This window comes from Pristiophorus japonicus, chromosome 4, assembly GCF_044704955.1.
Source record: "Pristiophorus japonicus isolate sPriJap1 chromosome 4, sPriJap1.hap1, whole genome shotgun sequence".
In the NCBI taxonomy this organism is placed as follows: Eukaryota; Metazoa; Chordata; class Chondrichthyes; family Pristiophoridae; genus Pristiophorus; species Pristiophorus japonicus.
Genome location: NC_091980.1, coordinates 296,780,792 through 296,794,051, shown reverse-complemented (window position 1 = coordinate 296,794,051; position 13,260 = coordinate 296,780,792). Strand labels below are relative to the sequence as shown.

The window sequence follows — 13,260 nt, the reverse complement described above, 5'->3', positions numbered from 1 at the left end:
TTTACCCTGTTTGTCCATGAGAAAGAAGGATATATGACAGCTATACTGACACAAGAACATGGGGATCGGCAAAGGCCTATTGGCTATTATTCGGCAAAACTGGATGCGGTAGCCCTCGGATGGGGAAGTTGCCTAAGGGCCATGGAAGCTACATGTCGAGCGGTAATGATCACTGCGGGTCTAGTCCTCGACCAAAAGCTGATTGTCAAGTGTCCCCACATCGTACACGCTTTGCTGTCTATGAATAGAATGTCTCAGGTGACAGCAGCTAGATGGACCAGCTGGACAGCAGTTTTGGAAGCTCCTAATCTCCATATCGTCCGGGCCAGCCCGGTTAATCCCGCAACTATGCTCCCGATGTCAGAATCGAGGGAGCAAGAGGGGGGAGAATGTGAAGAGTATGACTGCGTGGAGATTTTAAAAGAAACAGAAGAAGCAGCCTTAGCAGCAGAGGAGCCTCTGTACAACCCAGACCTCATCCTGTTTACAGATGGTTCCTCCTTTGTTGACAATGGTACCAGAAAAGCAGGATCGGCAGTTACAACCTTATATGAGGTAGTGGCAAAAGGATATTTACCCTCAGGAACGTCAGCACAACAGGCCGAGTTACGGGCCCTGTCAGAAGCATGTCGAATAGCAGAAGGACAGACAGCTAATGTCTACACCGATTCGCGTTATGCTTTTGGAGTCGCTCACGACTTTGGTATGTTATGGCAGAAAAGAGGATTCCTCACTGCTGCTGGTACACCTATCCGAAATGGAAAAGAAGTCCGAGACTTACTGGAGGCCATACAATTACCTCAGGAAGTGTCTATCCTGAAGTGTAAGGCCCATACCAAGGAAAATACCACAGAAGCACAGGGAAATGCCCTAGCCGACCAGGCAGCTAAAGATACCGCCTCACAGGGCGTTCCTCCAGAAGAACCAACACAGATGTGCAGATTGAAAGCACTCAGGACTCTGATACGAGACCTTCAAACAATGCAAGGCGAGTGCTCCCGAGAGGAAAAATGGACATGGATTGAGGCAGGAATTAAGCTATGCGAAGATGGTGTCTGGAGACAAAGAGTTACCGACAAGTCAGTCGCGCCACAAGCGCTTATGCCTTTTTTAGCCCAACAGATCCACTCGTGGGGACACTTGGCCTCACAACAGATGACGGCATGGTTCCAGAAAAGCTGGTGGGGTCGGGGATTTAAAAAACATGCCCAGCTGGTAACAGACCGCTATGTGGTCTGCCAGAAAAATAATTCTGGACCCATCACGGTAATGCCCCAACTGAGGCCCCCTGCCCCTGTCGGACCATTCCAGCATCTGCAGGTTGATTATATATCTCTTCCTTCATGCCAATGATACACTAACATTCTTGTCATGGTCGACAGATTCTCTAGATGCGTAGAAGCTGTCCCAACTAAAAGAGCCACAGCCAATCACATTGCAAAGGTCTTGTGTAAGGATTACATTCCCCGATGGGGAGTCCCGAGTAGCATTGACTCAGATCAGGGAACACACTTCATAGGTGCTGTCTGCCAAGAAGTCTGTAGGTTACTGAACATTACGTGGGATTTACGCTGTCCTTATCATCCACAATCATCAGGACAAGTAGAACGAATGAATCGAACTTTGAAACAACGGCTTGCCAAATATCACCAAGAAGGAACACCATGGCCCCAGGCACTACCAATAGTGCTATGTAGCATTAGGGCAACCCCAAACAGAACTACAGGTCTAAGCCCATTTGAAATTATAACAGGAAGACCCATGTCGCTGCCAGGAACTATCGATTTACAGAAAGTTGATGTTCACTTAATGAGTGACACTTTGTTATCATACTGTCAGAACTTAACCAATGCTATTAGTTCTGTTTCCCGACAGGTATCGGCAGCTTGGGGTAATCCACCCGAAGGAGGACACGACATCATCCCGGGAGTCTGGGTGTATGTGAAAAAGTTGCATAAAGAACCTTTGGGTGCCAAGTGGGAGGGACCTTATCAAGTGTTATTGACCACCAGGGCAGCTGTTAAAGTCCAAGGAAAGAAAGCCTGGATCCACGCTTCACACGTTAAACGAGCACCCGTAACTGAAGCTGAAAACTAATAAGGACAATTACTTTTTGCGAAAATGTATAAATTTACTGTATTATTGATTGTAGGTATTCTAGGCATAGGCCTACTTCTTACCTTCTGCACCAAAGGGAAATAGTAGGGTAGCAAGGGAATTACATGTAAATACCTTTTTATATATGTCATACATTTATGCCAAACAAGGTAACATTTCTAGTTGTTGGGTGTGTGCGCATATTCCTATTCACTCAAAGGGAGGGATTCCCTTGAGGCCAGTTCCCTTGAATATCTCGGAAATGGCTGAGTGGATAATTAATCAAAACAAAACAGGCAATGCGGGAGCGGCCTATAAAGGCCCAGCGGGAGATCGAGAGCCAGCGGCAGTTGGTGAGAGGCGGGAGCGGCCTATAAAGGCCCAGCGGGTGTTTCACAGGCAGCGGCAGTTGGTGAGAGGTGGGAGCAGTGTCGGAGCGGCCTATAAAAGGCCCAGCGGGAGCGCGAGTACCAGCGGCAGTTGGGGAGGGGCGGGAGCAGTGTCGGAGCGGCCTATAAAAGGCCCAGCGGGAGCGCGAGTACCAGCGGCAGTTGGGGAGGGGCGGGAGCAGTGTCGGAGCGGCCTATAAAAGGCCCAGCGGGAGCGCGAGTACCAGCGGCAGTTGGGGAGAGGCGGGAGCAGTGTCGGAGCGGCCTATAAAAGGCCCAGCGGGAGCGCGAGTACCAGCGGCAGTTGGGGAGGGGCGGGAGCAGTGTCGGAGCGGCCTATAAAAGGCGTACCGATGCAGCTACAGCGGGAGAGAAAGCAAAATAGAAGTAGAAAGGAATCAAAAGGTGACATCACAGCCAATGGGGTAAGTGATTGGCTGGTGATTGGTGAGTAGCTTTTCTTTTTCTTTTTTATATCAGTAAGTGAACTGTAACATTGTTACCAATTTAAGGGTATCTAAGGGTTAAGGCATGGCAGGAGAGCTCGGTCACGTGATATGCTCCTCCTGTGCCATGTGGGAACTCAGGGACACTTCCGGTGTCCCTGAGGACTACGTGTGTGAGAAGTGTATCCGCCTCGAGCTCCTGACGGTCCGCGTTGCGGAATTGGAGCTGAGGGTGGATTCACTCTGGAGCATCCACGATGCTGAGAATGACGTGAGTATCACGTGTAGTGAGTTGGTCTTACCGCAGGAGAAGGGTCCACAGCCAGATAGGGAATGGAAGACCAGCAGGAAGAGCAGTGCAAGGAAGGTAGTGCAGGGGTCCCCTGTGGTCATCCCCCTGCAAAACAGATACACTGCTTTGAGTGCTGTTGGGGGGGGGGGGGGGATGACTCATCAGGGGAGGGCAGTAGCAGCCAAGTTCATGGCACTGTGGCTGGCTCTGCTGCACAGGAGGGCAGGAAAAAGAGTGGGAGCGCGATAGTGATAGGGGATTCAATGGTGAGGGGAATAGATAGGCATTTCTGCGGCCGCAACCGAGACTCCAGGATGGTATGTTGCCTCCCTGGTGCAAGGGTCAAGGATGTCTCGGAGCGGGTGCAGGACATTCTGAAATGGGAGGGAGAACAGCCAGTTGTTGTGGTGCACATTGGTACCAACGACATAGGTAAAAAAAGGGATGAGGTCCTACGAAACGAATTTAAGGAGCTAGGAGCTAAATTAAAAAGTAGGACCTCAAAAGTAGTCATCTCGGGATTGCTACCAGTGCCACGTGCTAGTCAGAGTAGGAATCGCAGGATAGTGCAGATGAATACGTGGCTTGAGCAGTGGTGCAGCAGGGAGGGATTCAAATTCCTGGGGCATTGGAACCGGTTCTGGGGGAGGTGGGACCAGTACAAACCGGACGGTCTGCACCTGGGCAGGACCGGAACCAATGTCCTAGGAGGAGTGTTTGCTAGTGCTGTTGGGGAGGAGTTAAACTAATATGGCAGGGGGATGGGAACCAATGCAGGGAGACAGAGGGAGACAAAAAGGAGGCAAAAGCAAAAGACAGAAAGGAGATGAGGAAAAATGGAGGGCAGAGAAACCCAAGGCAAAGAACAAAAAGGGCCACTGTACAGCAAAATTCTAAAAGGACAAAGGGTGTTAAAAAAACAAGCCTGAAGGCTTTGTGTCTTAATGCAAGGAGTATCCGCAATAAGGTGGATGAATTAACTGTGCAAATAGATGTTAACAAATATGATGTGATTGGGATTATGGAGACGTGGCTCCAGGATGATCAGGGCTGGGAACTCAACATCCAGGGGTATTCAACATTCAGGGGTATTCAACATTCAGGAAGGATAGAATAAAAGGAAAAGGAGGTGGGGTAGCATTGCTGGTTAAAGAGGAGATTAATGCAATAGTTAGGAAAGACATTAGCTTGGATGATGTGGAATCTATATGGGTAGAGCTGCAGAACACCAAAGGGCAAAAAACATTAGTGGGAGTTGTGTACAGACCTCCAAACGGTGGTAGTGATGTTGGGGAGGGCATCAAACAGGAAATTGGGGGTGAATGCAATAAAGGTGCAGCAGTTATAATGGGTGACTTTAATATGCACATAGATTGGGCTAGCCAAACTGGAAGCAATACGGTGGAGGAGGATTTCCTGGAGTGCATAAGGGATGGTTTTCTAGACCAATATGTCGAGGAACCAACTAGGGGGGAGGCCATCTTAGACTGGGTGTTGTGTAATGAGTGAGGACTAATTAGCAATCTCATTGTGCGAGGCCCCTTGGGGAAGAGTGACCATAATATGGTGGAATTCTGCATTAGAATGGAGAATGATACAGTTAATTCAGAGACCATGGTCCAGAACTTAAAGAAGGGTAACTTTGAAGGTTTGAGGCGTGAATTGGCTAGGATAGATTGGCAAATGATACTTAAGGGGTTGACTGTGGATGGGCAATGGCAGACATTTAGAGACCGCATGGATGAATTACAACAATTGTACATTCCTGTCTGGCGTAAAAATAAAAAAGGGAAGGTGGCTCAACCGTGGCTATCTAGGGAAATCAGGGATAGTATTAAAGCCAAGGAATGGCATACAAATTGGCCAGAAATAGCAGCGAACCTGGGGACTGGGAGAAATTTAGAACTCAGCAGAGGAGGACAAAGGGTTAGATTAGGGCAGGGAAAATGGAGTCCGAGAAGAAGCTTGCAGGGAACATTAAGGCGGATTGCAAAAGTTTCTATAGGTATGTAAAGAGAAAAAGGTTAGTAAAGACAAACGTAGGTCCCCTGCAGTCAGAATCAGGGGAAGTCATAACGGGGAACAAAGAAATGGCAGACCAATTGAACAAGTACTTTGGTTCGATATTCACTAAGGAGGATACAAACAACCTTCCGGATATAAAAGGGGTCAGAGGGTCTAGTAAGGAGGAGGAACTGAGGGAAATCTTTATTAGTCGGGAAATTGTGTTGGGGAAATTGATGGGATTGAAGGCCGATAAGTCCCCAGGGCCTGATGGACTGCATCCCAGAGTACTTAAGGAGGTGGCCTTGGAAATAGCGGATGCATTGACAGTCATTTTCCAACATTCCATTGACTCTGGATCAGTTCCTATCGAGTGGAGGGTAGCCAATGTAACCCCACTTTTTAAAAAAGGAGGGAGAGAGAAAACAGGGAATTATAGACCGGTCAGCCTGACCTCAGTAGTGGGTAAAATGATGGAATCAATTATTAAGGATGTCATAGCAGCGCATTTGGAAAATGGTGACATGATAGGTCCAAGTCAGCATGGATTTGTGAAAGGGAAATCATGCTTGACAAATCTTCTGGAATTTTTTGAGGATGTTTCCAGTAAAGTGGACAAAGGAGAACCAGTTGATGTGGTATATTTGGACTTTCAGAAGGCTTTCGACAAGGTCCCACACAAGAGATTAATGTGCAAAGTTAAAGCACATGGGATTGGGGGTAGTGTGCTGAAGTGGATTGAGAACTGGTTGTCAGACAGGAAGCAAAGAGTAGGAGTAAATGGGTACTTTTCAGAATGGCAGGCAGTGACTAGTGGGATACTGCAAGGTTCTGTGCTGGGGCCCCAGCTGTTTACATTGTACATTAATGATTTAGACGAGGGGATTAAATGTAGTATCTCCAAATTTGCGGATGACACTAAGTTGGGTGGCAGTGTGAGCTGCGAGGAGGATGCTGTGAGGCTGCAGAGTGACTTGGATAGGTTAGGTGAGTGGGCAAATGCATGGCAGATGAAGTATAATGTGGATAAATGTGAGGTTATCCACTTTGGTGGTAAAAACAGAGAGACAGACTATTATCTGAATGGTGACAGATTAGGAAAAGGGAAGGTGCAACGAGACCTGGGTGTCATGGTACATCAGTCATTGAAGGTTGGCATGCAGGTACAGCAGGCGGTTAAGAAAGCAAATGGCATGTTGGCCTTCATAGCGAGGGGATTGGAGTACAGGGGCAGGGAGGTGTTGCTACAGTTGTACAGGGCCTTGGTGAGGCCACACCTGGAGTATTGTGCACAGTTTTGGTCTCCTAACTTGAGGAAGGACATTCTTGCTATTGAGGGAGTGCAGCGAAGATTCACCAGACTGATTCCCGGGATGGTGGGACTGACCTATCAAGAAAGACTGGATCAACTGGGCTTGTATTCACTGGAGTTCAGAAGAATGAGAGGGGACCTCATAGAAACGTTTAAAATTCTGACGGGTTTAGACAGGTTAGATGCAGGAAGAATGTTCCCAATGTTGGGGAAGTCCAGAACCAGGGGTCACAGTCTGAGGATAAGGGGTAAGCCATTTAGGACCGAGATGAGGAGAAACTTCTTCACCCAGAGAGTGGTGAACCTGTGGAATTCTCTACCACAGAAAGTAGTTGAGGCCAATTCACTAAATATATTCAAAAGGGAGTTAGATGAAGTCCTTACTACTCGGGGGATCAAGGGGTATGGCGAGAAAGCAGGAAGGGGGTACTGAAGTATCATGTTCAGCCATGAACTCATTGAATGGCGGTGCAGGCTAGAAGGGCTGAATGGCCTGCTCCTGCACCTATTTTCTATGTTTCTATGTTTCTATGTTTCAGGATACGGAAAATTGGGCACGTAAATGGAAGTCAGCAGGTTACAATCTGACTACCTTTGAAGAGGGATACCAACCGTACTACAATAATTCCAAACAGCCCCCATTTTTTGTTATCACTAATACAACGGGAATAGGAAGACCGGGGGGAATCGGTCTGTCTGAATTAGAAACATCAAAGGAGGCCAAAATATGGGGTATAGTAACTGCTCCCGGAATTATAATATAATCAAGCCACGGAACCGTCCAAACTGGGCCGACGTGGGAATTTTTAACGTAACGCGGATTCTGAATAAAACAGATGGAAAAGCCTGGACAGGCCCCGGAGTGTTGGTGACAAAGAAACAGCTAACATTCATTGCCTATAATGGCACCTATTGGGTGTGTGGCCACAAGGCCTACCCTTGGCTGCCCCAGAATTGGATGGGATCCTGCTATTTAGCCTACATTGTGCCTTATATGTATCATATAAAATCACTGTCGGAACATTTACACCGTCCTAAGAGAGCTATCACAGAAACAGAGAGGTTCTTTGCCATTCTGATCCCTGGGTATGGGACCGCCAAACTGGCAAGGGAATCCATTAACATGGCATCCATTGTGGAACGAGTAGCTAATGATACCTCAGAGGCCCTAGTTAAAATCAATGCAGAAATGGTAGCAATCCGCACAGTAGCCCTACAGAATAGAGTGGCCCTTGATTACATCCTGGCTGAAAAGGGAGGTACTTGCACCCTACTCGGAACTGAGTGTTGCACATATATCCCAGATAGCTCCGAAGAAATTACCCACTTAGCGGAGCATATCCAAAAGGAGGTAGAAAAACTTAAGCAACCCCCATCATTCACTTTGTGGAGTGGAGCCACTGAATGGCTAGGTTCAATAGGAACTTCATTGGTGGAAGGTTTAATTCTATTTGTTGTAATGGTTTTACTTTTATATTGTTTGTTTATGTTGATTAAATGTTGTTGCGACCAGGCGGCTGTAGCTGCTGTCCCGCAGGTGAGACACCTTGCAGGTCCCAGCAGACCGTCTGTACGTGGCACAGGAGTATGTTGTGCTTAAGGGAAGGTTGTTTACTGGTTGAACTAAGATATTGATTTGGATTAAATTGGAATAAGGTTAATTAACCTACTAAAACCAAACTTCCATTGTGGCCACGATGGAACTCGGGTTGGTGTAAATTTGTGTGGAAGCTACTAGTCCGGACATGTGGTGAAACACATCAACAAATTTTAGAAGGAAACTCTATTAACATGTATGAAATTATTTTGTAGAATGTTTAACCAGTGATACCTGATTTATCTGAATGGTGACAGATTAGGAAAAGGGAAGGTGCAACGAGACCTGGGTGTCATGTTACATCAGTCATTGAAGGTTGGCATGCAGGTACAGCAGGCGGTTAAGAAAGCAAATGGGAAGTCCAGAACCAGGGGTCACAGTCTAAGGATAAGGGGTAAGCCATTTAGGACCGAGATAAGGAGAAACTTCTTCACCCAGAGAGTGGTGAACCTGTGGAATTCTCTACCACAGAAAGTAGTTGAGGCCATTTCACTAAATATATTCAAAAGGGAGTTAGATGAAGTCCTTACTACTCGGGGGATCAAGGGGTATGGCGTGAAAGCAGGAAGTGGGTACTGAAGTTTCATGTTCAACCATGAACTCATTGAATGGCGGTGCAGGCTAGAAGGGCTGAATGGCCTGCTCCTGCACCTATTTTCTATGTTTCTATGTTTTATGATTCAGTTTGTGAAAGAATCAAAGGGGGGATTGATAGAAAATTCAAACAGGCTGCATTTAGACAGACTGTGAAAATTCACAGAACTCCAAGTCAAGGCTGCTACATGCAGTTCAGCATGTTGCATTAAGTCATCAATCAACTTGACATTTTAGGACCCTTGGGTAGCGAGCCAATTAAAAGGTTAAAAGACTATTAATTGAGCCAATAAAGGTCAAAGAAGGCGAGTTCTTTTCTGTAAATTGATCCAGGTATAAGTACAGCCATTTTGACCATGTGGTTCCCAGAAGGACAAAGACCTGGTTTAAAGCCAAGAACTTGTTATTGCTCTCTGCCAAAAATAAAGAAGTTAAAACTACAATCGGAGTTTGTATTTCATTGGAAATTAAGAGATCTAACATGTATGCAATAACTGTTAACTGAGTAATGTTTAACTCCAAGAGGTATGACCTTGGCTCTGCTTTATTAAGGCCCAAATTAACTAATATACAAAATGGCTGGCCTTTTATACTTGGGCTGCACACACGTGAGTGCAGCCCAATGGCCTCCAACAATGATGCCATCTAGTGGCTAGTAATCTGAAAAGTACATACATGACACATACATATATATTCTTCCTTTGCCTCAGTATAATGTCTTCCTTCACCCCTCCAAAGACTCACATAAACTTTAATGACCTATTGCAGTGTTGATGCTATCTGTACACACGAGTTCCTATACTACAACTTGTAGAAACTGAAAATGTGCCTCACTCCACTGGTAACCATGTTTCTCATCAGTTCCGGACTTTTTTTTTGTTTGGGATGGGGGTGGGGGGATAAAAAAGTGAAAGCTCACTCATTACTAGATTGAACAAGTTTGATTTCTGGTTCGGTCAGGCCCTTCTTGTTTTTCTTACCTCAGTCTGAGGGAGGAATGTTATCTGTGTGGAAGCTCCTCCCAGGTCCAGAATTCCTACAGTGTTTTTATTCGCACTGTACAAGTGGCCTATAAATTACATTTAAAAAAAAAGGTCAAATTCCGGTTTTAAAATGCTGCTTCAAATCTTTCTTTTTTAAAGAAAAAAATATACCTTACTTGCACACTAAACTGGAAATTATAGGCAATTCGGCTCAATCAGCCTGTCCATTTTTGATTGACCTTTAGCCCAGTTAACCAGTCTTCTCACCATTATGTAAAATGTGTAGGCAAATTCTGGGTTACCTAAAGTTTCTGGGAGACTACTTCTGCTGATTTATATACTTGCATTTTCAGTTTGTCGACTATACCAGAGTCAAACCGTGACTTACAGTTAGGAAGCAGATAATCTCTTGGAAATCAAAGGGGATCTTTTCCGGAGGAGCCCCTTGTCTAAAAGATTCCTTTCAATTTCCCAACTTGGTCATTTTTAAACTCGCATTCATTGATATTTAAACCATCGTTACTTGACTGTAAAGGGTCTGTTGTTCGGAATCAGCCACATCATTTCAGGGACATTGTTAGTGAGTGTGTTCTTTATTTATCTATAACTGATTAGGTTTATATCCCAACACGAGGAGGTTAGTCTTTCACAGTAGAGTGGTGCTGCCTGGTTTGTAACTGGGTTTCCAATTTGAAATATGTACATTACAATCGGTTATGGTTATTAACAGCAACAGAATTGGTTGCGTGGAAAATGGAAGAAATTCACTGGCCCTACTTTTTAGGTCTTGTAGGAAACCAGAATTATACTTGCACTAACTGTTGTATGTCAGTAACTGTAGGAAAAATCTACTCTATACTGAGAACACCTAAATCTATTACAGAGAGAAAACTGAATATGTGGCAATAGAGCACAAAGGGGGCAGAGAATGCCACAAACCTCAGGAACAAACTGATAGCAGTCAGTCATCTGAAGCTCCAGTCTCTGCCACCCATCCAGTGACTGTCTTTATATTGCATTAATTTTATTTTTAAACCTCTCCTTCCTCTCAGTCACTGCTTCGCCACCACTGCTGGGCACCAATGCAAAATGAGGCAGGGCGCCAGAATATTGAGTTAAGGGGGATGAGAAGTATGGGGAATTCACATCTTCCACCCGTAATGTTCTACTGGATTACATTTTGATGTATGGTTAATAACATAATGCTGGAGTTGATTGGCTCCCAAAGCCAGGTGATCGACAGGAGATCTGGCAGAACCCAGAGGTTTTGCAATTTTGTCTTGAATAAATTATGGACGATTACCACTGCATGGATCTATATTAACTGGCAGCATAAACTGCCGTAAATTGTGAAGCATTGGATGCTAATTGGTGGCAAAGCTGTGGGGGGAAAAAATGCCAAAACATTTGAGCCACGCAGGAAATTCTAAACGCTAGTTATTTTTCAATGTTAAAATGGTGTTGGTGGCAGGGAATTCGAAAAACCACACACATACCAGTCAAGAAGTTTATTGTGATCCAGGCTAAAATTCCTGCAAAAATAAAATGCAACAATCAGCACAAACACTAAACACTAAAAATATCCGTATAAAGTCCGGGAGGCGCAGGAGAGTCCGGGAGAGTCCGAGAGCGGAAGTCCATGAGTTCGGGAGGCCAGGAGGGCCGGAGGTAGGTGAGGAATTCACTTTTGACGAGGAACAGAGAGTCGGAGGGGCGGGCAGTTTAAATAGAACAGAAGTCGGAGGAGCGAAGGAGGTCAGAAGCAGCGAGGCCCATAAAAGGGGGCCCAGCAGTCGGAGGTAGTTCCAGGGGCAGAAGGTAAAAAGAAACCAAAGTGTGACGTCACAGCCAGGAGGGTAAGTGATTGGCTGGTGGATTGGTGAGTATTTAATCTTTTTCTTTTTCTTTTCTGATCAGTAAGAAACCTTTGGCATTGTTGCCAAATTAAGTTAATCCAAGGGTTAAGTTATGGCTGGAGAGCCCAGACCCATGTCATACTCCTCCTAATGCTATGTGGGAAATCACTACCAGTGTCCCTAACTACTATGTGTGCGGGAAGTGTATCCAGCTGCAGCTCCTGACAGAACGCATTGCGGCACTGGAGCTGCGCATGGATTCACTCTGGAGCATCCGCGATGCTGGGGATGTCGTGAATAGCACGTTGGTGAGTTGGTCACACCGCAGGTAAAGGTTACACAGCCAAAAAGGGAATGGGTGACCATCAGGCAGAGCAGTGGAAGGAAGGTAGTGCAGAGGTCCCCTGCGGTCATCTCCCTACAAAACAGATACACCACCTTGGGTACTGTTGGGGGAGATGGCTCATCAGGGGAGAGCAGCAGCAGCCAAGTCCATGGCACCAGGGGTGGCTCTGCTGCACAGGAGGTCAGGAAAAAGAGTCGGGGAGCTATAGTGATAAGGGATTCTATTGTAAGGGGAATAGATAGGCGTTTCTGCGGCCGCAAATGAGACTCCAGGATGGTATGTTGCCTCCCTGGTGCAAGGGTCAAGGATGTCTCGGAGCAGCTGCAGCGCATTCTGGAGGGGGAGGGTTAACAGCCAGCTGTCATGGTACATATAGGTACCAACGATATAGGTTAAAAAATGGGATGACGTCCTACAAGCTTAATTTAGGGAGCTAGGAGTTAAATTAAAAAGTAGGACCTCAGGAGGTAGTAATTTCACGATTGCTACCAGTGCCACATGCTAGTAAGAGTAGGAATTGCAGGAGAGCTCAGATGAATACGTGGCTTGAGGAATGGTGTAGGGGGGAGGGATTCAAATTCCTGGGACATTGGAACCGGTTCTGGGGGAGGTGGGACCAGTACAAACCGGACGCTCTGCACCTGGGCAGGACCGGAATCAATGTCCTAGGTGGAGTGTTTGCTAGTGCTGTTGGGGAGGGTTTAAACTAAAAAGGCAGGGGGATGGGAATCTATGCAGGGAGGCAGAGGGAAGTAAAAAGGGGGCAGAAGCAAAAGTTAGGAAGGAGAAAAGCAAGAGTGGAGGACAGAGAAATCAAGGGCAAAAATCAAAAAGAGCCACATTACAACATAATCCTAAAAGAACAAAGAGTGTTAAAAAAACATAATCCTAAAAGGACAAAGAGTGAAGGCTCTGAGTCTCAATGCGAGAAAGTATTCGTAATAAGGTGGATGAATTGACTGCGCAGATAGCTGTTAACGGATATGATGTAATTGGGATTACGGAGACATGGTTCCAAGGTAACCAAGGCTAGGAACTCAACATCCCGGGGTATTCAATATTCAGGAAGGACAGACAAGAAGGAAAAGGAGGTGGGGTAGTGTTACTGGTTAAAGAGGAGATTAACGCAATAGTAAGGAAGGACATTAGCGTGGATGATGTGGAATCTATATGGGTAGAGCTGTGAAACACCAAAGGGCAGAAAACATTAGAGGGAGTTGTGTACAGACCACCAAACAGTAGTAGGGAGGTTGGGGATGGCATCAAACAGGAAATTAGGGACTCGTGCAATAAGGGTACAGCAGTTATCATGGGTGACTTTAATCTGCATATTGATTGGGCTAA

The 13,260-nt window shown here is 45.9% G+C and overlaps 1 protein-coding gene across 3 annotated transcripts in view; it reads right to left on the bottom strand.

Annotated features, from left to right (window-relative positions):
• The window catches only part of entpd5a (ectonucleoside triphosphate diphosphohydrolase 5a), an 82,345-nt gene that overhangs the window by 28,135 nt on the left and 40,950 nt on the right, over positions 1 to 13,260 (bottom strand). For all 3 annotated transcript variants that reach the window (XM_070879602.1, XM_070879603.1, XM_070879604.1), the window contains 2 exons: positions 11,211 to 11,246; positions 9,712 to 9,800 (listed from right to left, as the gene is read on the bottom strand). In XM_070879602.1, the coding sequence (XP_070735703.1) occupies positions 9,712 to 9,800; positions 11,211 to 11,246 (125 nt within the window). The remainder of the gene's footprint in view (positions 1 to 9,711; positions 9,801 to 11,210; positions 11,247 to 13,260) is intronic.